This window comes from Phaethon aethereus (assembly GCF_964289735.1).
Source record: "Phaethon aethereus genome assembly, chromosome: 2".
Taxonomy (NCBI): domain Eukaryota; kingdom Metazoa; phylum Chordata; class Aves; order Phaethontiformes; family Phaethontidae; genus Phaethon; species Phaethon aethereus.
The window spans coordinates 93,438,581-93,465,894 of NC_138582.1; the positions used below are offsets into that span (position 1 = coordinate 93,438,581).

Below are 27,314 nucleotides of genomic sequence, written 5' to 3' on the forward strand. Positions count from 1 at the left end.
CAATGCATTTCAGTAACCTTTTGTACAGCATCTTTTAGCCCAAAACAAACAAGCTGCCAAATAAACCAGTAGCCTTACCAAATACATCCAAGAACATGTATAAGTTAATTAAAATTAAAATAAAGACACTTATTTTGTAAAAGGCCTTCTCTAATCAAGCAGGCCTTATGAGTAAATCACAGTGTTTTCTCTAGTGTGTCACCAGGCAAATTATGCACCCTTTCTGTTACTCCCATAAAAATGTAGAAATACCGCAGACTATTTGGAAGTCACTCACTACTGTCAAGTACCACAACTGCTCCACAGCGTCTCTGTGCAATGGTGCCAGAGGTTCAGCTAAGTTTGGGCCGTATGACACATGCATTCAAGTAGGAGATTGCTCTAATTCAAAATGTCTTTCCAAACCGAGGTGAGAGTGAACGGTCCAGAAGGGTACTTTGCTGGAGACAGTGCCCTGCCCATATGTTCCCTCTTCTCCTTTTTTTTTTTCCTACTCTCACCCAGTGAGCTCTTTCCTGGCTAGGATGCAAATGATATGAACGAGGTAAGTAAATGTTTGAGACCGGTATTAATTAGTCAGTTACTGGAGAGAGTTCCCTGTCTTTAAGGTGTTTTATCAGACCTCCTGCCAATGTAAAAAATAACTGACTTTCCTTTTCATATTAGGATATAATAGGACCCCCAGAGCTTCAGTGTCAGAGCCTGAAATGCAAATGTAGATAGGTACGTGTCTGGATAAGAACACAGCTTTTAAAATCACCCCTCCACACCATATTTATTCCACTATGTTGCCATTTTTCCTGGAGAGAGCAAATGCTGGAGACACCTTTTAGGTTCTATGTGAAATCTTATGCCTTTTGAAGTCTCTCCCAATATTCATCTTTTCCATTTCCTTTCTGTCAATAGCTTTGATGGAGCTATTTAAGACCAATTTTAACAGACTGCCTTTTTTTTAGGGATACATTATATCGGGGGCAGAGTAGCGTCAAATTCACTCTGCCAAAGGGGTCATCTTCTCTGTGCTTGCTGGTCTAAAGCCAGATTTGCGCTATTGACTGAAATTCTGTGGCTCACCCTTGTTAGCTTCAATCTACACAAACGTGCTTACACCAAAGTGCAATTTCAGGTATGTGAAAGCAGTCTGGAAGATGGGAATACTCTCTGGCGGTCCCAGAGCATGGACTGCAGCAGCTGTCCCTTGGGCAGCACTCTTCCCATTCCTGACTGCACAGATCATCTAACAGCCCTGTGGCAACTGAAGTTATTAAGAATGGCTAGGAAAGTATTTGCAGTTAAAACAGTGTAAGTGATGAATGGGCACACAGCAGTATTTATTTAGGAGGCCTCCTTTAAGTTTCTCAACCTACAGGACCAGACTGCTTTCTGGAGACTTCTAGCAAGGTTAGGGAGAATGGGGAATCATCCCTCAGAGGAAGGACGTGTACCAAAGCTAAAGCTTTAATGAACAATTAGCCATGAAGCAAGAGACAGGAAAGAATGAGAGACTATTAACAGCCTGTCTGAGAGCCAGGGGAGCCCAGAGCGTAAGCAAAGTACCTTGTAAGTTGGCGCATCTCAAGAGTATCAATTAAAAACAGATTAAATTCATACGCGATCCAATTTGACTCAATATGCATGGGTCACCCTGACCTTGCCAGATTTCCCCAAGTGCTTCTGGTAATACTGGCTCCATGTAACACGTGGCGTGGCTAGCTGTCACTTGAAGATGATGCCTATTGCAGAACCACTCTCATTTCTTTGAGTGGACATGGATGAGACCTTCCCTGCTCCTCAGGAGCTGCCGGTGTGCTCTGAGGCTGACTGGGCTTGGTCAGTCCCTCCTCTCCTCTCCCTGAAGGTTCAAGCTTGCCCAGTCCCCATACTGGTGTCCAGCCTCCTTCAGTGCTCTGACCCTGCCCCACAACAGCAGGAGTTAGAATTACACTCTGAGTCGTCTCTCTTTCCCCTTTTCTGTTTCAGGATGACGATGGACGCTCTGCAACTAGCAAACACTGCCTTTGCAGTTGATATGTTCAAAAAACTATGTGAGAAGGACAAAACAGCCAATATTATTTTTGCCCCATTGTGTACCTCAACGTCTCTGGCTCTGGCATATAAAGCTACGAAAGGTGATACCGCAGACCAGATGAAACAGGTAAGCTGTCAGCATCCTGTTCTGTGGCTGCAAACTTATATGGCTGTCAGAGGTGGCTTTCTTATTTGTTCTTGCCAGTATTCTACTGGACGTCTGGTTCCCTTGTAAGCCAGGCTGCAAACCATCTATCCAAAATTCCTGAACAACTCCATACTCCATGGCCCCACACAGCAAAAGAGACTGAAAATCTGGCATAAAGAAAAAGCATTTTCAAGCGTGTGCAAAGTGGAAGGGGGCATGGCAGAGTCCTCAACAGTTGCATTAAAGCCTTGTCTCCTTTTAGCGTAGTGTTGATTGTGGCTGCAAGTCACAGTCACGATCACTGCATTTTCTGGATAATTGCTATTTTCATTATCCAAGAATGCCTAAGCTTTATAGAATTGGAAGTAGTTTTGCCACTATCTGCCAGCGGCAAGTATGCTCAGCAGCCCTGACACTGACATTTCTCCTTTCTCCCGCCATACCACTAAGAGGAGGCGGATGCAGTAGAAGAGGGCACAACTTCAACCATGTTTTTCCTTACAAGCAGCTCGTGGTGTTCAAGGGTTTTCCAGCACCGTGACGCAGCATGGCAGTCATGATGTGATCAGTTTATCAAGCTCACTCTGTGGTGCAGGAAGCAGCCTTGCAGCCTCTTCTGCTGCCTCTGTGTAAGCAGAGGCTTGCGTAGTTCCTTTTTATCCCAGGGAGGGTGCCCACAGTTTCTGCAGTTACCTAAAGGTGGATGAAGGAGCAAATTCAGTATGCATTCATATGCTGATTATCACCTGGCTCTGAGGGACATTCTACATATTTGAATATATTTTCCCTCCTTTGGGAATCCCTGCCTGTACTTCCTCATTCACTGAAGGTAACCCTGAGCGCAGCCTCCCGGGTCCCCACGCATGCCACAGATTACAATGAGTCTTGTGCTATTCGCAGAGCTGCACAGCGATATATCCATGAAGATCTTCTAGGCATTGCAGATTTTTCCAAACAGCATTGTTTTAAAAAAAATAATCAAAATTAACTCTAGATTTTTTTTTAGAATTTAAATGACACCCTGCAGTTTCCTCACCGTTTCAAAATTCATGCGTTGTCTTTCTGATGGGAGGGTTCAATATATTAACCTGCCCTTAATTTCATTTTCACTTGTGTCTGCAATTTGCTTTGAACCATCCCATAATAAGCTAATGTACACATCCACAAATGGAACTCTGTTGCACAAGCGTGTTTATGCTTCGTATTTCTCAAGTGATATATAGAAATTCCTGACCACAGATACTAAGGAGAGCTCGGTATGTTTTTAAATGTAATGCCTCCTATTTTTCGTGTCAGTTCTAGCTTCTGCCTGCCTCCGAGTTCATGCTTGGGTTTTAAACGCTAGAAACAAAAGGAGCCAGATTGGCTGTCTTATTCTGGAATATCCATTAACAAACTTGTCCCAAAAGCTCTCCCAGGTAGAGACGTTGGAGTAGCGTAGCTTTCTTCCCAAACATAGTTTCAGACACAGAAGCTTTCTGCACTTAACATGCTAAGAAACAAAACTGTTGGAGGAAAATGAAATAAATGGGTGTTTCTGAGGAAATGACGGTGGAGTTTGGCTATGAGAACTGTGTGGGTGCTGTGTACTCAGGAGCTTATTTCCTTCCGCTCCCACTGAGCAAGGAGAGGGGAGGACGTGGCGGGGAGGCTGAGGCAGAGCAGCAGTTTGTTGTGTCTGTGAAGATGTGCTGTGTTCAGGGAGAAAGAGCAGGAGCGAGGGACAGAAGGAAAAAAAGGTCGCTCGCGCCTGCGGTGCCTCGTGCGGGAACTTGAGACAGGTGAGGAGGGTTGGGCAGGCTGCCTGTAATGAAAGACCTGTAATAAGCAGGCATTAGAGGTTTGGTTCACGTTTACAGGGTTATTTTCAAACGAAACCAGCAGTAACCTCTCACCTCTGGTGCCTAAAAGCAGCAAGCTTTAGGTCAGCCCAGCTCTTCTAGTGACACTGGACTTGTCGGTCCCAGGAGCTGGGAGGTGGCCGTGTGTGGGTCAGCAGCCTTACTTCCAGCTCATACTTTGTCTACCAAAACAGACATAGTCATCTGATCAATTTTTGCTGAAATATCATGTGATGTCATGTATCAGTCACAGCAATCAGAAAACTTGATGATCTGTTAAGCATATTTAAAGGTGTAGCCCACCTACCCTAGAAAGGAAACTAACTGGGACCCTCATTTACCTGGCTTGAAAGCTCCAGGTTTTTGTACAGGAATGTAAGTTTGGTGAAAACATTTTGACTCCATGCTACAGAGTTTTAATCGACTGAGCCACATCGCCAGCATGAACAGCTCTATTGATTTATTTGGACTGCTGACAGGAAAGAAACACGTTTGGTTAAAGTCCTGGTAGGATCAGGTTTTTAGATTTATGTGAAGATGTAAAATAAATAAATTATTTTTGAGTAACAACAGTGAAAGGCTGTGTTGTTAGCTTAAATACAAAAAGCCACAGCTCTTGTCCCAAACACATTATTTTTTGCTAAGCTGTTAGGAATGTTTAGGTAATAACAATAAAAAAGATGCTTAGTATTTTATGATGTTCATTTGACAGGTACTCCATTTACAAGATGTCAAAGATGTTTCTTTTGGGTTTCAAACAGTAACTTCAGATGTTTCCAAACTCAGCTCTTTCTTTGCACTGAAAATGGTCAAACGGCTCTTTGTAGACAAGTCTCTCAATCCTACCACAGTAAGTACCGCAGAAAAGCCCTGGTACTATGAATGGCTCGGCCAGCATGTTGATGGGTGCTGGGTGATGGTGTCAGACTGCAATATTATTTAAAATAAATGCTCTCGCTTTTGGCTGTCGCTTGACTAGACTCAGATGATGAACAACGTAATATTCTCTGCTGCCATGAAAGTCTGTAGGAGGAGGGATGAGTGTGCTGCTTGACCCCAAGCTATGCAACTATTACAACATTTCTAATTCTTTCATTAATATGCTTTAGGTCAGTAGCACAGTAGGTTTTGAATGCAGCATAACTTCTATGCCACATCAAGGTCTTGGCATTGTATTTATGAGTGAGAAGGAGTTTTCAAAAAAGTTGGCGGTGCAAGTGTGTGTCCAGTTCACACACCCAAGTAATTACTGCATGAGCTGTAGTTTTCTTAATCTGTCTGAGGAGGCAGAAGCCGGGCTATTGAAACAACACAAGTGAGGAAGGTGGTGTTTGGCCTTATAACTCATGGATGTTGCAAATAACTGAAAAAATGTTGTGGATTTTTTTTCCCAAAGTTGCCTTTGAATAGGGCCCCAAACAAGGACAGCATCAGCCTAAAAGTGATTCAGAAAACTCAACATGCTTAAATGATGCTATAATCAGATTATGCCTGTGGCCTTTAGCTCAGTCCTCTCTCTTACCCAGGCCTGGACTGAGGGTTGTTTTATCCTTTCAAACTCCGGCAATGTGGTCACTCCTGCGACACCAAAGTTACTTAAGTTACTTTAGCTGCTGATGTTACACCACTGAACTGAAGACAACCTTGGGAGCGATGTGCCGAATGCAGCTGTGCATCCTGGTTGTCACCCGCTGTTATTTAATGGCTGTCCGTCATAATAAACTCCTCAACTGCCCCATGGTGAAGCTCGGGATGCTGATGTTGCAGGCTCTTTAAAGAGCCATTAAGTGGATGATGTTTAACCAAGGGTGACTGTGGTATTTTGGGTCTTTCAGGACTTTGTCAACTCCACAAAGAGGCCTTTTCCATCTGAACTGGAATTGGTGGAGTTCAAAGAAAAAACTGAGGAAACCCGACAGAAGATCAACAAATCTCTTTCAGAGTTAACTGATGGTGGGTACAGCTTAACCTTGGGGATGCTGTTTGCCTCTTTGGAGTAAGAGATCTTTGTCCTCGTGACACCTCTTTATTAATGCTTTTAGAAGTAAATACAGAGTGAAAGCAGAGGGACTAGACCTGCTATTTGGATTAATGAGGATTAGCAACATCAGCCCGTTTCAAAATCACTAGGTTTACTACTGCAGCATTTCTCGAGGTGGAAATGTGAGAGTGGCCTTGCGTTAGCCTTGGGGAAAGCGGCTCACGTTTGACTGCAGCAGGACAGTCTGGGAGAACGACAGCTCCCGGCTGCAGAGCTTCACTAACATCTGACACAGGCCCTGGTTTCCTTTACAAGTTTTGTTGTAGTGGGAACTACTTGCTGGACTCTGAATTTCAGGCTGCTCGTTAATAGCTCAGCTCGGCCCAGCTGCTTCTGCCAGCCAGGGTGCTGCCGGCAGACGTGCGGCTCGTGTTCGCCCGCCTGTGGAAGTGGGGCTGCGGGCACTTCTCCCCCGGCCCCGCTGAGCCACCAGCCGCTGGGCCGAGTCGCAGGGGGTGCACGTTAGCCGCCGTGGGGGTCCCCGGGAGGAGCCTGCCCGCTCTGTGAGGGGCAGAGGTCCGTCCTGGGCCCACACCAGCACGCAGCGCCCGTGACGCAGCCCGCCTGCAGCCGTAGCTCGGGGGGTGGTTGCCGCCTGTTGCCTTCGCGTGGTGCAAATACAAAAAGATGGGTGCATGACTCTGGTCCTTCCCGGGCTGGCACAGGTGCCCGTGTGGAGGCACCTTGCCCTGCCTGTGCCAATTTGTGCGGGAAGGCAGGGCTTGCCTCCCCAGCGCTCGGAATGCAGCGTCTGTTATGGCAGAGCCCGAACGGGTCTCAAACAGAGCAAGGGGACATGCACAACATGTCCGTATTGTTTCTGAAGTCGGTAGCAGTGTTTGGGTATGAACTGTGATCAGAGCAGCATTTTTTGTCATTCTGGTTGTTCTATTCGCATGTATCGGTCGCGAAATGAGTAGCTGCTAATTTGGAACTTCCCTTCAGGTCTTGCTCTCTGAATGACAAATGCTTTTTTGCTTAGACCTGTTGAATTTCACTGAAAATTCAGTACCTTCTTTAAGGTACTGAACAAAAGCAGTAGACATGTTTTTGATTCCATGCTATATAAGCCAAGAAAACATGTCTTTTGGAACATCTGTCTTGATCCCAAATCCCATTTCAAACATTAAGCTGCAATTTTAAGTAAGAGCTTCTTTTCGGAATTTTCCATTAGAATTAAAATCAGTTATCTGTGAGGTGCAGGTTTTGATTCAGTAAAATGTTTCCGTATTCAGTTGAAGCAATTGATATACTGATAATGTATTGTATTGACAACCATCTTAAACTTGTTCACAGGCAAAATGGAGAATATTTTGAATGAGGCTAGTGTAAGTGACCAGACTCAGATCGTCCTAGTTAACGCAGCTTATTTTGTCACAAACTGGATGAAGAAGTTCTCAGAGGCAGAGATCAAAGAATGTCCTTTTAAAGTCAACAAGGTATGTTCTGAAAAAAAAATAGAGTACTGTTTCCACTCAAGCAAATGCAAACTTTGAGGTAAGGCAATCCCAACAAGAGAAAATGAGAGATGGTTATTATTGCCATGGCATTCTTAGTCTGTCTAAACTTATAACGTGTTGCAAGGGTCCCTAAACCAGTTTGCTTATCGTGTTGTTTTAAAACTTTGCTGGTGCTTTCACATCCATCTTTCAAGGGCCCAGTGTGAAAACAGACTGTCCCGTTAGTATATTTAGACAACAGGAGCTGAGTACAAGTGATCAGAAGCAGCCATTGCCTACACGGAGATGCACATTCTCATGGGTAGCTTCTTCCAAGAGATTGCAACCCGTACCAGAGGCTGCATCCCAAAACCAGCAGGGGTGAAGCACAAAACATTGCATTTCTCGTGGTCACAGAGCTAGTGGAACATCTGCACCCGTGGGGTCTCTTTGAGTGTACCCCTCAGGTGTCTGACCCCGTGCTTTCCTCTTCACGGATGGTGCCCCATCAGCGTCCCTCTTCCCGGTCAGGCTCAGGACTGGAGCCCTCCACAGATCAGCCCTGCTTAGCTGAAAATATTCATGAATTATCACATCAGCCAACAGTTTCAGCTAAAAAAGTTTCTAAAATCATACAATCAACACTAAAATTTTTAAGTGAAAAACTTCAAGTTTTTTTTTCTGAAGTAACATTTTTCTAATGAATTTGAATTTTAAATGAGTTTCCAGGTGAACAGAACAGTTTGTAAACCTGCCCTATGAAATAAAGAGTTTTGTTTTGTTTCATTGATGAAAAGCAAAGACATAGGGCTTTAGATAAGCCTGAGATTTCTTCTTATTCTGTTTCAACTCATGAACCAAAATACCAATTGTTTGTATGAACAGGTTGACCTTCACTGTTGAGATATGCGCAGTGCTTGACACTGGCATTACAATGCGCTGTAGACAGTATAGTTTGTAGCACTCAGTGAAACAGGCACAAAGGGTCACCAATATTAGGTAAAATTCTCTTTTAAGGCACATCCCCAAGATATTATAGTAGAATAAATTCTTATTATATTAAGTAGAACTCAGTTCCATTTTTCTTTGGAAAACTGCCTACTTTAAAAAGCCAACAGGGTTTCTTACAGCTGGTTTCATTATCTATGATAGCCAACAAATTATCTGATGGTAACTCAATGTATGACTTCCATGCAAGCTTACAAACTTTCCTCTCTCGCCATCTTATTTTTGAGTTAAAAGGAATGCTAGATTATTGCCTCTGTGTTTTGCAGACTGAAACTAAACCAGTGCAAATGATGAATCTGGAAGCTACATTTTGCCTGGGCTACGTAAAAGAATTAAATGTCGCCATCCTTGAGCTTCCATGCCTTAACAAACATATAAGCATGCTCATTTTGCTGCCTAAAGAGATTGAAGATGAGACCACTGGCTTGGAGCAGGTGAGAGAAAAAAATAGAACTGGTATGATGCTTCGCTTGGAAACAGCCTGCTTATAATGCCATATGCTTGCGGAATGTTTTTGTTATTTAGACGCTACATAGAAGGAAACAAAAAGCAAGTTTCCTGTGAATTTACCTTCTCATTCTGCTTCGCTGTTGCTGATCTCATATTTGTGACATCATTGTTTCTGCTGTGGCCAAGTGTGAGGTTGTGAACAAGACTTCGTTTTAGATAGGGTGTGCACACAAGACAGTGTAAAGTGCAGAAAGTGCCCATGGTGTGCTTTAGCAATCTGCATCAATTTGAAAATCTGGAGCCCCAAAATAATTTTAATCTTAAGATTTTTGTTCTTGCTGTAGTAATGTGCTTGAAGTCATACTTACTGGGTACTCAGTAGTGCTAGCATTATTTGCTCTGGTGTCCTCATTTTTTTCAGTTGACATGTATCCATGATTTATTTTACTAAGGTCTTACACTTCTCTAAGTTTTAATTTTGAGCAGAGGTGCCTGAAAATGAGCCATTTTTTATTGCAATTGCACAATAAATAAGGCATTTCCTGAAGAACAACTATTTCTTATGTCATTTCTCAATGAAAATTTTAGAACATATTTTGACCTCTCTTCAAAGTTTAAGGATTAAGAGACGGATGATTATGCAAGTCTCCTTTGTAATTTGCTGCAACTGGCCATAAATTTTAAAGGCAGGAGGAATCTGCCTTTGCAGCTGTAAGGTACTTTTATATGTAGGAGTAAATTACAGAACACACATATCTTAAAATGCAAGTGAGGCCTTGCCTGATACCAGTTTGCTGTGGCTCCAAATTCTGCCTCCTCACTTCCCAGTTTTAAAAAAATTGCCCAAACAGCTGCATGTTTGAATGAGATCAGGCTCTGGATTTGGAGTCCTTTTCTGTCCCAAGTACCAGCAATTTCGTTACTCTGTAGGGTCAGGAATCAAGACTTTTGGATCTGCCAGCTGGCCGGGTGTAACCTGGGTAGGGACTGTCTTTCTCAGGTTCCTTCATATGGTTGTTGAGTTGATTGCCCGTCAAAAGCTGCTGAGAGACTAATAGAGCATGCACATACAGTGAAGTTGCTCCAGAGACCTGTCCTATGGATTAAGTCATACCTGCATCAATATAATCTAGAGTATTTTAACCCTGAATGCTACAGGTGTGTATTCAAACACATGCCTTTTGGACTTTATTTTTTGGGGGCTAGATAGGAGTGGGAAGTTCAGGAATGGTCTTTTTTTCTCTCTCTCTTTTCTTGGACTGCTCATTAATTTCCTTTGTTCATTTATGTCTTCAGCTGGAAAAGGCACTCACCCCTGAAACATTATTACAGTGGACCAATCCCAGCATGATGGCCAACACCAAAGTGAATGTATTTCTTCCAAAGTTTAGCGTGGAAGGTGATTATGACCTGAAGCCACTTCTGGAAAGCTTGGGAATGACAAATGTCTTCAATGAGAGTGCATCAGATTTCTCTGAGATGTGTGAGACAAAAGGTGTGGTTTTGTCAAAGATCATCCATAAAGTCTCTTTGGAAGTAAACGAACAAGGTGGTGAATCCCGAGAGGTACCAGGATATCGGATTCTGCAACACAAAGATGAATTTAAAGCTGACCATCCATTTATCTTTTTGTTTAGGCACAACAAAACTCGCAATGTGATCCTTTCAGGCCGATTCTGTTCCCCTTAAGCAGGGCATCTTCATTACGAAAAAGCACAGTTACATTTATGGTGGTGCATGTTCCTGTAAAGCTTGGCATCCTGACTATCACCTTTGAAAGGAAATCTAAGAGGTTCATATATCAGCTGGGTAATACAATGTACTCTACATATGCAGCAGAACTAGTTTATCTCCTTATGTTTCATCCCCTTAAGCTGAAGGATTCCCACTGTGAAGAACACACCGTATTTTACTGAGAAGTATCCCAGCCTCAGCAGCAAGTATATTTTGTTTCTCTGTGACATCTTTTTCCCAAAACAAAGTGAACTGAGAGCCTGTTTTAGATAGGCCAGGAGTTGAAAAGGGCTCTGGGAGGAAGAGCTACATTCCTGCTCCCTAGCCAAACCACTCTCCCTTGTGACCCATGCTCTGTGGATTCCTACTGCCTAGAGGGGAAGATGTGGACATGTGGTGCGACAGCCCTCCCCTTGTACCTGGCTACGCTCTGGTGGTCCAGGGTGCCCTGCTGGACCCTGCCAATGCCCAGTGAAGCAGCGCCCAAGTTCTGCAGCGTAGCTAGGCAATTCAAGCTAGCATCAGAATTTGCATCTGTGAAACCACAGCTGCACTGAGACCTATGGATGCAAGAGGCAACAATCATGGTGGCAAAACGTACACCCAGAAGACGCTTCAGCGTGAGCTACATCAGTTTGTAGATTGGGGAGGTTGGACTCTGCTGCGTGGGATTTTTTGACTCATTGCCCTTCAGACACAGAAGAGGGGACCAGTTCACTGCAGCTACGAGGAGCCCTGTTGTATATATCCTGAGTAAAAGAACATTATGCAATTCTAGGAGAGAAAACATTTGGATTAATACTGGAAGTGCCACACTTTTCATGCACAGATTATCTGCCATTTCTAGTTCTGGATTCAGTATTAAGGAGACTCCATGCAATTACTTAACAACTGAGGCATGAGAAAGAAATAAGGACTTCACCTTGAGTGAGATTAACATTGTAATTACCAGTCTCCAAATTCCATATGAAATCATGGTAATCAGATTTCATTTCTATCTAAAGACTGCCTGCTGCATATGTTTAGTACTGGTTTACCTAATTACTGTTCAGAATAAAGCACTATAAAACCAGTGTTAAATGTCTGCGATACCTCCAGTGTCAGTCTGTGTGTTCACTCATGTGTTCACTGACAGTGTCAGTGTTCACTCTTGACCTCCAATAAATGATAGGGATGGAAATGAACAGATTCACTTAGGCCACAAAGTCAAAATAAAAAAGTAAATCAATATCTGGATTGCCCCTCTGGACCACATGATGATAGTTCCCAGTAAGGACTATGTTACTAGCTGGTCACAATATACAGAGAGTTCAACTATGTATCCTCAAAAAATGGGAGCATTTTACTTAAGAATTCCTCCTAGTGCTTCAGGTGTGAAAGAAACTGGAAAGAGATTTTTAAATGGCAATATGCAACCCCTAATATACATACTTCTTTTCTAACACTAGAGTGGTTATTTGTATGGTCGTTATTGTGGGGACAGGAATTCTGTTTTGGTTCTTGACCTTGCCAACCCACAAGAAGCCTTTAGTCACAATGATTCAGTGGTTTTACCAGTTTCCTTCCCTCTGTGGACCTTTAATGGTCTCTAACACGTTTTAATACCAGAGGGTTAACTGGAGTCATTGGCCCATATCTTTGAAGGTGCTCAGGGGACTAACTTCCAACAAAAACAATGGGGGGTGAGACCCTGCAGACCTCTAGGGGTCTTTGCTGATATGTATCAGGTGTCCTGATACATGGACAGTAGTCAGAAGAAGAATGCAAAATATAACAATTACTTTGCAGCCCATCCTGTCTGAGAAGCAATTGCCTGCAAAGGTCTGTAACTGCTCAGTAACTTCAGCTAGCTGAATGACTGGGAAGTGTTTTATACACCCCATCATTGCCTGATCTCTTTTGGAGGCTGGGGTCAGAGTTATCCAGAGCTGTCGTCACTGTGGTTTCTGCTGGTTCTCCTGCAGGAGGTGGGTCAGGGCATTGCGCATGGGGCTGACAACTGACTAAGCAGCTGCACAGGCAGTCCCCATGGAGGCAAGATGGACTAGTTGCCAGTACAGTCTGTTTGTGTTCGGGCACTGACTCTGGTCAGGTAGTTCCAGTTGTCCAGCAGGCCATACCACACTTATTGCTACATCTGTGCTGGTCTCCTACACTGATGAAAACCTCTGGCAAATTGCCCCATCCCTCTTTTTATGCCTGGATGAGATTTCCTGAAGGAGAAAAGCTCAGACATCACTCTCTGAGCTTTTTCAGGTTCTGAAAACATTCCAGTCCAGGAGTCAGTCTTCATTCAATGGAGGTCATACCCTGTTTAAATCCTGATCAGAGCACTTAGCACGTCCACACAAATTTACATGTCTTCTCAGAGTTCCTCATGACAGCTTTGCCAAGGAAGGGTTATCCCATGAAATCAGAGAGAAACAGTGCCTCAGGGTGGGGCCCATCTTTCCCCACCTCCTGACTAATACCAAGGTATCCTAGCCTATGCAAGGCAAGCAGATGTTGGAGATACAAAGCTGCCTTAGTCTACAGAAGGCAAACCCTTTTATGCATCATTTATAAACAGGGTAGCATGCCCATGAAAAGCTCAGGTTCATTCTTCACTTCTGCCTCTTCTCTCTACCAGCCTCACTATGAAACCTATCCGTCTTACGGCATGTGAGGGAGAAGTACCAGTAAGTTTCCTGTTGGTGTGAGAAACACTGTTATGGTCTATTGTTTGGTTCCACCCATGCTGGCCTCTGGGCCTTGGGCAAGAAATTGCATGGGATGACATGGGAAAACGTGTGTGGGAGCTTGTGTATAGGAAAACTTATGTGCTGAAAGGCATCGGTTACAATGGAGAAAGTGAACATAGCTGAGGACTTACTCAGATCACCAAGATGCTCCACCTCACCTTTCAACAGAGCATTACTATCCACTGCTGGGTGATGGCCCTGGTGGAAAAAAGCAAGCTGTGGCTGGCTTTTGCAGGCAGTTGCAAACTGCAGTGTTATGTGTCTCGTCATCTCATCACTTGCTCAGCTGCACAGTCATCGCCCACTTCCTGCTCCCAGCATCTTATAGAAGAGAAGGGATACATCTTAATGTCTGGTGGTAACAAAAGTTGTTTGTGGGGAAGAGCAGTTTGGTTTTGAAACTTGAAAAATGCTACATAGAGCAAATTGGCCCCACTGGAAAAGCAGTACAGTTTTGTACCCTGAATATACTATCCTTAGGGCCTAGAAAAGACAGAATTTGCACATACATTGACATTTCCTGAGGCAAAGCAGTTGAACAGATGTCAAGGAAGTTCTGAGGAAATATGTGTACAGAGCAAGTAAAATAAATCAGTGGAGGAACAATGTTAATATAGGAAAGAGGGAGAAAGCACAGAGATTGGAAGAAGGAAAGTCTTGAAAGTACTTGGAAATACTTAGACTGTCACTGAAGAGAGGCTAGGACTCATAAAGGCAGAAGAAGAAAAGAAACATGGTAAGGCAATGTGCAGAAATAGATTTAAAAAACAGGGAAAGAGACAGGAAGAGCTGAGGAGGAAGACTAAGGAGCACTGCAGAAACATGCAGGAAGGAAAAACAGAAACAAAGAAGTGAATGGCAAAATGAAGAAAAAAAGTGAGGAGAAGAATAGGGATAACGAGAACACTCATTTTATCATTGTATCTTGCATTGTTTTCTGATGGGCACTGGCACACTGGAGCTTTGGCAGCTGGGCTGAGATCTCGGCAGAGGAGCAGGGAACAGCAAAGCTGGTGGGATCTGCGCCTGAGGAAGAGGGTGGCCCGGCTTCAGCACTAGAAGAGAAATGTGGGAAGGGCAAGATGGTGCTGGGAGACCACCTTCCTCTTTCCTCCTTTCTCCCCTCACCATGTCTGATCCCTCAAATATCCTATGAATCCAAAGCCAGTTTTACGCTTTGTAGGAAGAAAGAAGAGGTGAGAAAGGAAAGACAGAAAATTTTCAGGGTTGAAAAGCCACGTACAACCCTAGAGGACTTCATTTTGGCCCCTCAGCCCAGCTGCCATAACCCAGCGTTGCACCTGAGCTCAATACTGCTGATTAGGGGAGATCAAACACTGTGCTGGTGCAGCGTCGTGCTTCCCATCTCTTTACTTCCACCTCACTTTATGCCAGAGACATAACCTAAGTGATCAACCACTCCTGGCCTTCTTTTATTCCTAACTCCAATGATTTAAAAGAATACCCCCTGGCTGGGGATTCCTGTTACGGTTCAAGGAAATACTGCTTCCCCTCTCTAATTAAGCTCCTTCCATACGCATAAAGTTGACTCCTTGCCTGAGAGAGAGAGATGGCTGCAGGCAACATAGAGCTCATACATTCCCCATTCATTTGCTCTATCTCTGCAAGCAAGCTCAGCTCCAGACATGGCTTCTCCGAATCCTGAACCCTGCACGCCCCTGTGTCCGGGTCAGACCCCGTCAAATTTGAAAGGGACTTCGCAGAGCAGTACAGCCGTGGATCTCCAGGGTTAATGCCCAGTTCTCTGGCTGAGGGTGGCTTGGCATTGCAATCAGATGTTGCCAGCAGATATTGCCTGCCAAACTTGTTGGGCAGCTTTGAGAGAAATACTATTAGCATCTTGCTAGATATAGGTTTCTCAGTCTTCTGCAGGAAGCTTCAGGCTGACGACATTTGCGTTAAATTGCGACATGCTGCTATCATCAACGGTTGGTTAGAGGCTGAACTTTCCCACAAGAGAGTTTTTTTGTAATACAGTGTTCACAAGAACGTGCTCCAGAGCTCAGCTGTTGTGCTCTTCATTTAACCTCTTCGGGCAAAAAGGTAAATGATTCTTTTTTTTTTTTTCTCCCCAAAATAACTTGTGATTTTTTTTTTGGCAGATCCAAAGTAGTCTACAGGCTGGTAAAGTAAATATCATGTTTACAAATGGGACAGAGGGAAAGATACCTTTACAGGCAGCAAAACATATTGCTAAAATTCAGGTTGCTCAAGAGCTCACACAAAGAGAGCTGGTCTTTAGTGGGATGTAGATGGGGAATTTAGGAACACATGTCCAAAGCTATCAATCTCAAGATTCTTGCCTAAATTTCACAGACTTTTGAATCTGAAATTTCCCCAGGACCTCTCTGCCCATCCAGAAGGCTGTAATTGTCACAGGACAGATCAGCTCGGTGGCTTATACCAGAAAGCAGATGCTTTTCTGCCTGTATCTCCAGAAGGGCTGAAGGGCAGGCTCTTTCAGAGCACCTCTACCCACTCTGGTAGAAATGGGCTTCACATGAAGTGATGGTGCTGATGACGTGGGCAAACTCATCCATGAAGTGGAAGATACAGGTTAATTTCCCTTCTTTACTCAGGTTTCTGTGGCACAAGAAAAAGCCTCGAAATTTTCACTAGATGAGAGAGAGGGCATGCAGTTCTTTGGGCACTCAGGTGTTTCCCCCGTACCCCCATCCCCGCTGCCAGGGGATTGTTCATGTTCTTAAACAATGACTATATAGAATAGGAAGGGTGGAGTAGTATTCAGATTTTGTTTTGTTAGTGGGGATGCCAGTCTTCGCTATCACCATATAAGCTCTTGGGTCTGGCAACGATGTTCAGAAGCTTGCTGAGAAGCCTGTGCGGCTGCACACAGGCATAGCAAATAACTTGCCGCTGTACAGCCCCTAACAGGCCAATGCACATCCATGTCTGCTTATGCAGGAATAACTGGCCTAGAAAGAGGGAGAAAAGATACATCCTGGAGGTACTGATGCAAAATAATAAAAGCAGTCAGAAAAAAACACTTTTTTTTTTGGCATAAAAGCAAGCAGCCTGAGAAGCTAAGTTGTTTAGAAAATGAACTTGGTAGCATTTCCCTTGAAAACTTATTTTGTACTGAAATGTATTGGTTTTTAATTTAAAGCATATTACTTTGGAAATGTTTTGTGTCACGTAGGGATGATTATGATGTCTGTGTTGTAGGAAATTTCATTTTTCTTATGTGCTGTTTGTTCCTTTCACTCCAAATCAGCACAGAAACACTTGTAAATGTCTTTTTGTATGAGTGGTCATGAAAAATAAGAAAGTAACTTCTACCAATCGTAGATTTTTCATGTGAGGAGACAGTATTATCTGGCATGTGCTCCTTTTCTAGGATAGACACATGTCATTTCTGCCAATTCTGTCTTCCTTTGTGTAGGAGAAATGAATGTGCATTAAAGCACCTTAATGGGAGGCAGATTGAATAAGTAAAACACGCAATGGGAATTATCATGTGGCATCAGGGAAAACAGGTTCCTTCTTGCTTTATGGTGTATTAAATATAGAATTACCTTAAAAACAAGGCTGCAGCTCGCAGCCTCCCCACCTTATTTATTGCCTCCTCCTGTTCACTGCATAATATAATCTAATACACCTATTAATAATGATAGCTTTGAGCACAGCTTTTTATTCTTGGAGAGTTTTTGTCTTGATTTCATCTACCCTTAGCCAAAAACCAAACTGTAAAGAGAGAACAGATCATGAATAGTTATAAAAAAGGAGCGTTCATTTCACACAGCCACAGAAGAAGTTTGTTATCTTTACAGGGCCTCTGGTATACAGTGGTTTCTTCTGAAGGAAGCTCTTTTCCTGGGTAGCTTCTTGCTGACAAATAAGAGCTCCAGCAATTTCCGTCTGCTGGACTATGTTAAAAGCTACTGAACCATCATGCAAATAATCTCCCTTCATCAGCTGTAAAGCCCCAACCCCGCTTGCTGTCTCTGCACTCTTGCTAATGTTCAGTGCAGACGCTTTGGCTAGTGCAGACCGGCAGCTATGATCTTCCTGGAACACTTCTTTTGATCTTCTATCTTCTCTCCTTACGACTCCAAGATCTTTTAAAAGTAACATTACCATTTGTTGTCCACCGTGTAGGTGTTCTCCAAACTCCACTGGCCTCGCAGTAACTCCAGAACTCTCACTGATGGCATGATTACACACATGGCTTTATGGTGTGGAATCATCCATTCGCTTGTGCCCACCCCAATTTAGATTAAAAAAGTTCACTAAATCCTTTCACTCTCTAGTAAGAAAGTTCCTCCACCGGCCCACATCTCCCCTCCCTTGGTTTGGGTTTCCAGGGCAGTTCTGTAAGTAGCTCCCACTCACAAAACCGCGGAGCTGGCCGTCGTGTTTGCACCTGGACTCATCTTGAGGACAGTCTGCTGCTTTTTCCAAAGGAGCGGCCACCTCAGTACGCCGGGCGCTCGCTTTTAAAACCTGTTCCCAGCTCCTGGGTTCTCCCTCCACACTTGGCAGTCGGTCCTTTCCCTGCAGGGAGGGGCGGAGGTGCCTCCTTCCTGCTGAGGAAGTTTATTGACTCTTCTTTTTCTCCTTGACTCGTTCTGGGGTTTGGGCACACCTACAATATGCCTCATGACCTACATTCGGATTTCACAGCTCCGTTTCAGATCTTTCAAGAGGTGTGGACGTGGAGCAATACAAACTTCAGCACTAATGAAGCACTGAGTTTTGTTTTCAGAAGGTTCTGGATAGTAGCTGATGAAGGTGGAAGAAAAGAGAAATGATTATTTAGTGAAATGTCTTTTTCTTGTGGTAAGATGACTATGTTATTAAAAGGAAAATGAAAGACATAAACATACAAAGACACAAACAGAAGAGCTAGAGCGGCTGTTTGCAGAATTAATGAGATATAACTCATCGTTAATTTGTTTCTTCAGAGAACCTTTTGGGTGTTTCTCCTCTGTTTTGCCCATTTGTATTAGGTTTTTATGTGAAGTACTTCTGGACTTCAGGGTAAAACAAACGTCTCTGTATGAAACATGTATGAACTTTCTCTTTCAGCATCGCAGGTTCTTTCCAACAGAGCATCGGTCAGAAATACAATGAAGCATTGATTATTGCCGTGCTTTTCAAGCTAGTCAAAAGGCAAGGGACATCCGCATTTGCCATACGTGGCACCTTCATATATTCATCAACTTGCTCTTCCAAGCCACTGCAGCAATCTGTCTCAGGCCGAGGCTGTTCTCCTGTGGGCTGAGTTCATTCCCATTGTCTGCCACTTGCTGTGGGCTAAGATGGTTTGCACAGACAAATGCTGCACCTCAGCTGAGCCACATCAACTCTCTACCTCCTGGTAACTTCTGGCGCCTGAGCCTCAGCTCCTCATGCAAAGTCTGCGTCTGGCTCACGGCTGAGCAAGAGGCAGTGTGCATTCTGCGTCCTCGAGGACAAGGCAAGATGTTTTGAGTGGTTCTTGGAGTAAAGAAAGCTCTGCGAAGGGCAGGCTCTGTGTGTGAGTGTGGCTGTGTGCGTGGCTGTGGTAGAAGAGCTAGGGCCTCAGTAGGTGAATGGGGTGGCAGGGGAGCATTGGCCGGGAGGGCATGGTGGTCCCCAAGAAGGCTCTAGACACCTCTCAGAGAGGCTGCTGGACACCGACAGCCCAGGACAGGCCATACAAGGGCTCTGCTGATAAAAAATCTTGAAGTTCAGCTTTGCACCATCCTTAGCCTTCTGGTGACACAGGCTGGAGCTCCTCACGTAACTTGGCTGGTGGGCTGCAGCAGCCAAGGGCTGAGAAGGAGCACCCGCTGTGCTGTGGCTTTCTGTGGGCAGTGGGAATAACCACCCGGCTGTGCACTGACCCATCTTTTCAACAGAGAGGAGCTCTGGCATCTTGCTATGGACCCTACCCACACTTGTCCCCATCCAGGCTGAAAGGTAGAGCCAGCCAGATCTGTGCTGCGGGAGACGTGGGGGCCTTCTTGCCATACTGTGGCTGTGTATATTCCCCTAAATAAAGTATCTTTCTGCAACACAGGCCACAGCTACTCATCTCTATGTCTGCAAGCAGGCAGGAGTCTATGCTTTGCTTTTCACACATTTTTCTGGTGTGCTGTCCAAAATATCATTTGTTTGACACAAAGTGATGTGGGTTTTTTGCGGTATAATGATTCCAGAAAAGCTCGTGTGATCCCACTGGTATCCACACGTCAGCTTTACAGTTCTTCTAAGGGACAGGAAAGGAGTTTCTAACCCCCCCTTTTTTCAGGGGGCTTCCGGCTTGCAAGGACCAAGCTGAAACTTGGTCCCAACTTGTTCTTAGTAGAGTGCATTTAATGTAAATGACCCATGGGAAATGTATCAGACTGTTATGTTTCTGTTACAAAAGAAAAGAGTGACACAGATCTTGTCATGTCATTGAGTAGGCACTTACAGACTTCTTTTCATGGCTGTTGAGCTATCGCTTTCTTTGAAAATTTTAATTGTGTATCCTGCCTGAATCTGTGGCTCCTGGGAAACTCATGAGGATGGAAAAAGTCTGTATCAAACTGTTCATGCTTCCATATGTAGTTCAGTCTCCACAGCTGTTCATGACCCTTTTTCATATATGAAACATTTCATTAACGGTGATTTTGTTTTTATAAACCTGTTGTTTGAAACCCTCATACCACAGCTCTGGTTACCAGACATGGTTATATGCAGGCATTGTTCCTGTCACCAAATTTCTGTCACTAATTGTATGTTGTTACAAAAGGAAAGAGTTGATATAACTGTACACATCAAACCAGTCTGGAGAAGGAAAACGTTAATCCACGGTTGACTGATTTCAATACCATGATCTGAAATAAGATACACCATGGGATAAGACAGCAAATTGGTCCTTTCTGATGAATTCACATATGTTGTGAGCTTGGGTCCCTTTTCCAGACCCACTGTGTCCTTGCTCCTGCTGTGTAGCATGGACCAACAGCTGCATGCAAGGTTGGCTGTTTCAAACTCTCAGAATTTAGCAAACTTTGATTATTTAGCAACTGGCTATGGGACAATCTCAGCGCAGACAGATGCTTCACAGTGTGATCTAGCTAGGCAACAAGTTGCATTAAATTTCTTCTTTCTTTTGTGCTCCCAGTCAGCAGCTGCTTCATGATGGGCTCCATTGCTAGACCAATTACTGAGTTTTGCCTTGACCTCTACAATAAGCTCAACAGAAATGCAGAGGACACAAACATTGTCTTCTCTCCAATGAGCATCTCTGTTGCCCTGGCCCTGGTCCATCTAGGTGCAAAAAACAACACTGCTGCTCAGATAGAGGAAGTAAGTATCGATGGGACATGCCGAGATGCTTCCACATTGCTTGCTGTTCCCTTAATGGAAATGTTGGGCATCCTAGCACAACATGTGTGTGAGGGTCTGACAGGAAACAAGCACAAACACAAGCACAGGCGCTGCCTTCACAAGTCGTGCTTGGTGTGCTATGATCCTTGCCATCTGCTCGCGTGAGTCGCACCATGTCCCCACGACTACTCAGGAGCGTGGAGCAAGAGCCAAACGAGAAGAGGCGATACACCACAGTGGGCAGGCTGGCTTTCCCCCAGCCTGCTGCCTGCATATCAGACTTTGTTTCAAAATTATGGGCAGGCACCTCCTCTCATGGGTGCTATGAGAATCCTGAAAATGTGAGTCTGGGTGAGTAGTGGGGAGAGTTGCAGAAACCTGAAGTGATTGCATCTGGGTGGCTGGAGGCATTAGCTCACTTATGACATTCAAGAGTCAAAATGTCTCACCTGCGGAGCTCACAGGGACCCAGGAGGGCAGGGAGGGGGTGAAGAAGGCCACCCCTCCAGTTGCTGTGGCTTTACTCCCCGCAGTGCCAGTTTTGCTTTCTACAAGCTTTCTTCTCTTTCCTTGTTTGTGCCCATGAGCAGTAAAAGGCCAATAATCCTAAGGCAGAGGTTCTATCAGTAGCTGGCTCTGTACTCGTAGATCTTCATCCATCATATCCTAACAGTGTCATGTGAACAGTCTGACTGCTGGGTCACCTGCAGCCAAGGTAGGCATGCCCTCCTAAGGAGGTTCCCAGGGTGTGGTGGGTTGACTTTGGCTGGTGGCTGCCAGGTGCCCACCCAGCCACTGTCTCACCCCCCCTCTTCAAAAAGGACAGGGAGAGAAAATAAGATGAAAAAGCTTGTGTGTTGGGATAAGGACAGGGATATCACTCACCAATGACTGTCACGGCAAAACAGACTCGACTTATTTTGGAGCTGGCTGGAACCGTCTCTGTTCAACACGGGGGCAGCCCCCATGTCTTCGCACAGAGACCACCCCTGCAGCCCCCTGCCTGCCATACCCTTGCCACATAAACCAAATACACAGGAGCTCTTGCTTATTTTAGGAAAGCAATGGGGATCCAGTATCCTCAATAAAAAAGATTAAGCCTATGTATGATGCAACATTATTATAATGGAGAATCTGCTGGAAATTTTTCAGCGAGATATTAGAAACACAGACTGGTTTCCATTAAGAGCACTGTGGTTTTGGTATATTTCCTAAGCTGATGCAAAGATTAAGAGTGATTACAAAAAGTTTTGATATTTTCAAAGAAAACTATTTTTGTCTTTTTACTTGAGGCAACTTTTTGTTTTGAAGTTTAAGGTAACTGTAGCAGTAAAAATACAAATCAGAAGTAAACATTTGGAGATAGTGGAGAGTAACATTTTGAGGGATTAAGTGCAAGTTCTTCTTGGTTTGATAATACAGAAATGTTAATTTGAACATGAATATATGAATATATGAACAATTTCAAGTCTGTCATTTCAGCCTGATTTAAGCTGAGAAAATATCTTCCATAAATCTACTCCATTTATCCAGGACAGCATAACAAATCTTTTAAACAAGGGAAATGCTTTTATCCCAGTTGCAATTGCCATAATTTGTCACCTTCAACCGCAGGTGCTCCATGTCAGGAAAGCTACAGGAAAAATGACCCTTGGATCTAATCTTGAGAGTGCAGTCCCAGAAACGGAGCCAGAACTAAGCCAGGAAAGACAGTCATCCCTCTCACAGGTATGTTTTTGGGTGGGGAGCACAGGAGCCTTTTCTTCAGCGCATGGTAGGTTACTAGTTACAAAGCACTGAAGTCTGCCACTGGAGGGAGTGAAGATCACACGCACAAAGTCTGCCTAATCCACTAGGAAATGCCTGAGACCGGGTGTTACCGTGTTAAGGGCCAAGTCTTCCATAAAGTCAATACCAAAGCCTTCAGTGATCACATCTGAGGGAAGATCAGGCTATAAAGCTTAGACTAGCTGGATTTAAAAATCAGTACAACGGGAATTAGCCCTGTAGTGTGAGCTAATTAGGATGTAAATCAACAACCAAAGCTATATGGAGTAATTGTTGTAATTGTTGTGTTTGTAATATTCCTAGTGTAACAAGGATGGGGACCTTAACCATAAAGCATTCCAGGCACTGCTTTTAGAACTGCAAAACCTTGGTGAAAGCTATGTGTTAACCCTGGCCAACAATCTCTTTATACAACAAGGATTTGAACTCCAGCAGGTAAGTTACCTGTGTCTGCTAACCGCTGTGGCTCTGACCGCAAGCTTACCTGTAACCGTGAGCCTCACTGTTGGCCCCCTCTTGTGCATTTTGGAGCACTTGATGTGCTTCTTGGAGCTGTATCTCCTGGGGCTGGTGGAAAAGAGACAAAAGCATCGGCTTTAAATTATTTTGCTTAAAAAAAACCCAACAAACTGTGGATGTCGATGGCTATAGAGCAAAAATAAAGGAGGTGTGTGTTCGCTTTTGGCATGTGTCTACACTCAGCCAGAGGTGTGACTACAGCCAAAAATGGCCTCTTCGAGCTGCCTTTAAGGTACTTCTGGGCTTGCACGCGACACAACTGGGGCAGCAGTAAGCTTGGAGAGAGCTGATCAACTGAGATGTTATATGGTTTCATGTGTAGAGCTGCTGTGCTGAACTTCTTACTCCTTTCTTACTGAATGACACAGTGGTCTCTGGATTACCTAGTATGGATGTCTTGCTTGCTAGTCACATCTTTGCTTTGCTGTCAATTATTTCTGTTGAATGATTTGGATACTTAGTCATTAAACAACACATCTTGCATCTTCTCTAATTTTTTATTTTTATCTGGACCTCAGTTGTATGGTTCTCTATGGGGAAACTCTTTCTTGTAGCTTTCTTTTTTGCCTAGGCAGTAGAATAATTATCTCTTCTTCAAAGATTCTCTGAATAAACTTCAGATAGCTGATATTTCAAAAGTTAAATTTTGCGTTATGGAGTCAACAGGTCCCTCACCATTTCTAAAATAGTTCAGAGCCATTGATTTCTTTCAAAAGGGAATAAGCACTTCACAGATTTGACCAATTCATAATCTTTATTTTGCTTTACAGCAATTTCTAATGTGCGCTAAGGAACTGTATGGAGCAATGCTGCAAACTGTGGACTTTCATAGTGCTGTTGAAGCTGCCAGAATAAAAATTAATAATTGGGTTGAAAGTGAGACACAAGGTAAAACAAAGCAAAACCATAGCCATACTATCACTGCCTTCTTCCACTGCTTCAACACAAGAAATTCCAGGATATGAAAAGCAAAGACTTGTTCACATTTCCGTTTGTTCAGTCTTACGCTGTTTAAAGATGGTTTGTCTTCCCATTCACTCTTGAAATATTAGAGTAAGTTATCCACTAAATTATTTCTGAACTAAAGGTGTGTTTCTTGTCAAATACTTTTGTATTCCCACCCTTATGCCTGGCATGATAATTGCAATAATACCTATATGGCTTCACCAGACAAATTGCTTTTGTGAACAGCCACAAATGCAGATACAGGACAGCAGGGGATGGAAACTGTGAGCTTCCTGGTGAGACTGGGAACAACCTGGGAGAGGAGGGAGGATGACTGAGGACCTGGTTATATACAGAGTGATGCCCACAAAGACAAGAGATACGACCACCAGGAAGACTCACTGTCACAAGTGACAATCAACCAGCTCTTGCCCTTAACAGGCTAGCAGGGTCCATTGGCTCTTGCTGGTTAGACTAAACATGATATATGCCATTTTCCTTTAGGTTTGACAGAGCTGCAGTAGTAGCAGGATAAGAATTTTCTAAATCTTTTGGCTGAACATCCCCCTGAACTTACTGGGGGACAGGCAAATAGATTTGAAGGCTTCTGTAGTTTCTCAGTTGCCTATATCCTGACCAAACCTGTCCTTGTACTGGCAGAGCAGGCTGTGACTGATCTGGGAAAGAGCTGTTAACCCCAGCTGGCTTTCAGTAAGAGGGCTGAAGGTTCAGGAGCCACCTGGACCTACTAACTCCTACTCCAGCCTCTGTGTAGAAAGTCCAAAGCTCCACAGCTGGTTAACGGCTGCGCTTGGTGCAAAGGGAAAAATGCCCTCGTGTAACTCGGAATATGTCATTAATGGTGCCTCCTTCAGGATGGTTCATGTCACCTGGCACATATGTATGGTCACTGACACTGACAGTTGGCTAATGTGGTGACCCCAGTCCCCCCTGTACTCCCTGGATGGTAAAAGTGCAGAGGAATCTACCATTTGTTTGCCTATATTGTCTCTGTCCTTTGAATAAGCCAAGAACTGGATTTCTCAGTTTCTCCAAAACTAAGTTCACAGACAAGTAATTGAGTCTCAGTCTAGAGTCTTAAAGACAACTAGCAAATAATTGTGTATTCCAAAATTTCTTTTAGGTAAGATCAAGGAACTCTTTGCTCCTGGTATGATCGACGCACGTGCATTACTGGTGCTGGTGAATGTAATCTACTTCAAAGCATCCTGGGAACACAAGTTTGAGGAACAAAAAACTGTACAGAGGGATTTTAAACTGAATCAGGTACATCTGCATTCAGTAAACCTTAACATTATTTACTCTAGATACTGTGACCAATGAAGCAAGCGTAACATAGAAGCACAATGTCCAGGGCTCGGCTGCCCTGTGAGCAAGGTGTGGGTGTGCTGGGAACTTAACCTGCCTCTCCTGTTGGGAAGAGGTAGCAGGAGGGTTTTTGACAGAAAAGCATAATCTTTACTAAAAAAATGTGCAAGACTCAGAAGTTGCAACAACTCAGAGTTTTGCTTTCGTGACTGGCAAAACACAAGTGAAAGTTCCCTGCTGAAACCCTGACTACTGCTATTACACCTATAATAAGTTTAAATTTTGAGAGCTGTATCGCTTAAGTGACTGTGTAATTTTCTTTTAAATAGAATGAGAAAAAACCTGTGCAGATGATGTATCAGAAAGGCATGTTTAAATTACGCTACATTGAGGAGGTGGGTGCTCAGGTCCTTGAGCTCCCTTATGCTCAGAAGTCACTGAGCATGATCATCCTGCTGCCAGGTGACATGGCTGATGGACCTGCCAGTGGGCTGGAGCAGGTAAGGCAGTATATATCATGGACTATGGCTGAAAGTTGCTTGTCTGAATTAAGGCTGGGTAAAGATCTAAACTTTTCAAAGCTGCCCACCTATTTTAAGCTCTTTTTTCCCCATCTTCTAGATTGAAAGCACAATGACCTATGAAAATTTAATGCTGTGGGCCTCTTCGGAGCACATGTTTGAGACAAGAGTGGAGGTATACCTCCCCCGATTCAAGCTTGAAGGCACCTTTAACCTCAATGAGGTATTACAAGAGATGGGGATGACTGACATCTTCACTGAATCAAAAGCTGATCTTTCTGCAATGTCATTTGCAAAATCTCTGGTGCTGTCAAATGTTGTCCATAAGACGTATGTGGAAGTCAATGAGGAAGGCACCGTAGCAGCAGCTGGTACAGGAGCTGTCATTGTGAGGAGGTCTCTTCCTCTCACAGAGGTGTTTATGGCTGACCACCCTTTCTTTTTCTTTATTAGACACAATCCTACCAATACCATTCTTTTCTTTGGCAAACTCTGCTCACCTTAAAATCAGGGCCATTTTCTAACATTGTGAGAAACACCTGGATGAAAATCAGAAATCGTATTTTTTTCCCCAATGCATTCTTAATACTTTGGCAGCTAGTTTGAATTTCAATGTAATTACTGCAAGCAGTTTAGCTTAGAACCCACCAATTGGATGCTCTGCCGCTAGGCTCCTTGAATTGCAAATACTGATCTGAATCCAAAATAGGAGTAAATTTTGCCTTAACTTCACTGGATATGAATAACATTTTGTTTCCCCGATGCCCATGTACGCTCCTGTATTCGTTACGGTTCCCTGGCCCAGCCATGTAGGGTAGTACAGCACCTTCCTGGGCCTGCAAAGGTGGAATTGGTATGCTGCTGTCTGAGGAGAATTGTCTGCAACAATTTTCAGTAACTGCCAGTAAAAACAGAGTAGCCCCTGCTCTGTATTTTTTGATTCCTGGCCAGCTGGGTCCTGGTCAGCAGAGAGGTGCTTTAGAGACACTTTTTCCTTATCTGCTTTCTGTAGCTATGTCAAATCCTTTGCACAGTGGAGACCTGGCCATGATAATTCCCTTTCCTGTAGCAACTGCTGAGGAGGAGATACTTATTTACAACAAATACACCTATTTACTGATAACTGTACCACTTTCTCCCCAGTGATGTGTACTGGATCTGCCTTTGTGCTATTCTGCATTATATAAAAAGCTTATGCTAGAAGCAGCTTTGGCTTCATTTGTTTATTCAGATGTACGCCTACATCTAAAATGTCATCTTACCAAGAATGATGTGACAGGAACTCTTTTCATGAGCCCTGGATCTTGTTGTGTGAGTTTTTATTAGTAGCATTGATTATGATGATAATAACAATAGGAATATTCAGTCATGAAAAAGGACAGGATTCTGCCCTCAGACACCTCTAGAAAGGGAGTTGATTACAACAGTAATTATGTAT

At 43.8% G+C, this 27,314-nt stretch overlaps 2 protein-coding genes across 2 annotated transcripts; both read left to right on the forward strand.

Moving 5' to 3' along the window:
• Positions 1-1,981: 1,981 nt before the first annotated feature.
• On the forward strand, positions 1,982-10,644 carry SERPINB5 (serpin family B member 5; the record flags this gene model as incomplete). Its single annotated transcript, XM_082015458.1, has 6 exons — positions 1,982-2,155; positions 4,730-4,867; positions 5,853-5,970; positions 7,355-7,497; positions 8,772-8,939; positions 10,252-10,644. The coding sequence occupies 6 exons, from the start codon at positions 1,982-1,984 to the stop codon at positions 10,642-10,644; spliced, it is 1,134 nt and encodes a 377-aa protein (XP_081871584.1).
• A 9,905-nt stretch (positions 10,645-20,549) lies between these two features.
• Positions 20,550-26,381, forward strand: LOC309417868 (serpin B12-like; the record flags this gene model as incomplete). The annotated part of the gene is made up of 7 exons (XM_082015443.1): positions 20,550-20,753; positions 22,389-22,502; positions 22,866-22,997; positions 23,852-23,969; positions 25,171-25,313; positions 25,685-25,855; positions 25,977-26,381. The coding sequence occupies exons 1-7, from the start codon at positions 20,583-20,585 to the stop codon at positions 26,379-26,381; spliced, it is 1,254 nt and encodes a 417-aa protein (XP_081871569.1). The 5' UTR covers positions 20,550-20,582.
• Between the last annotated feature and the right edge of the window lie 933 nt (positions 26,382-27,314).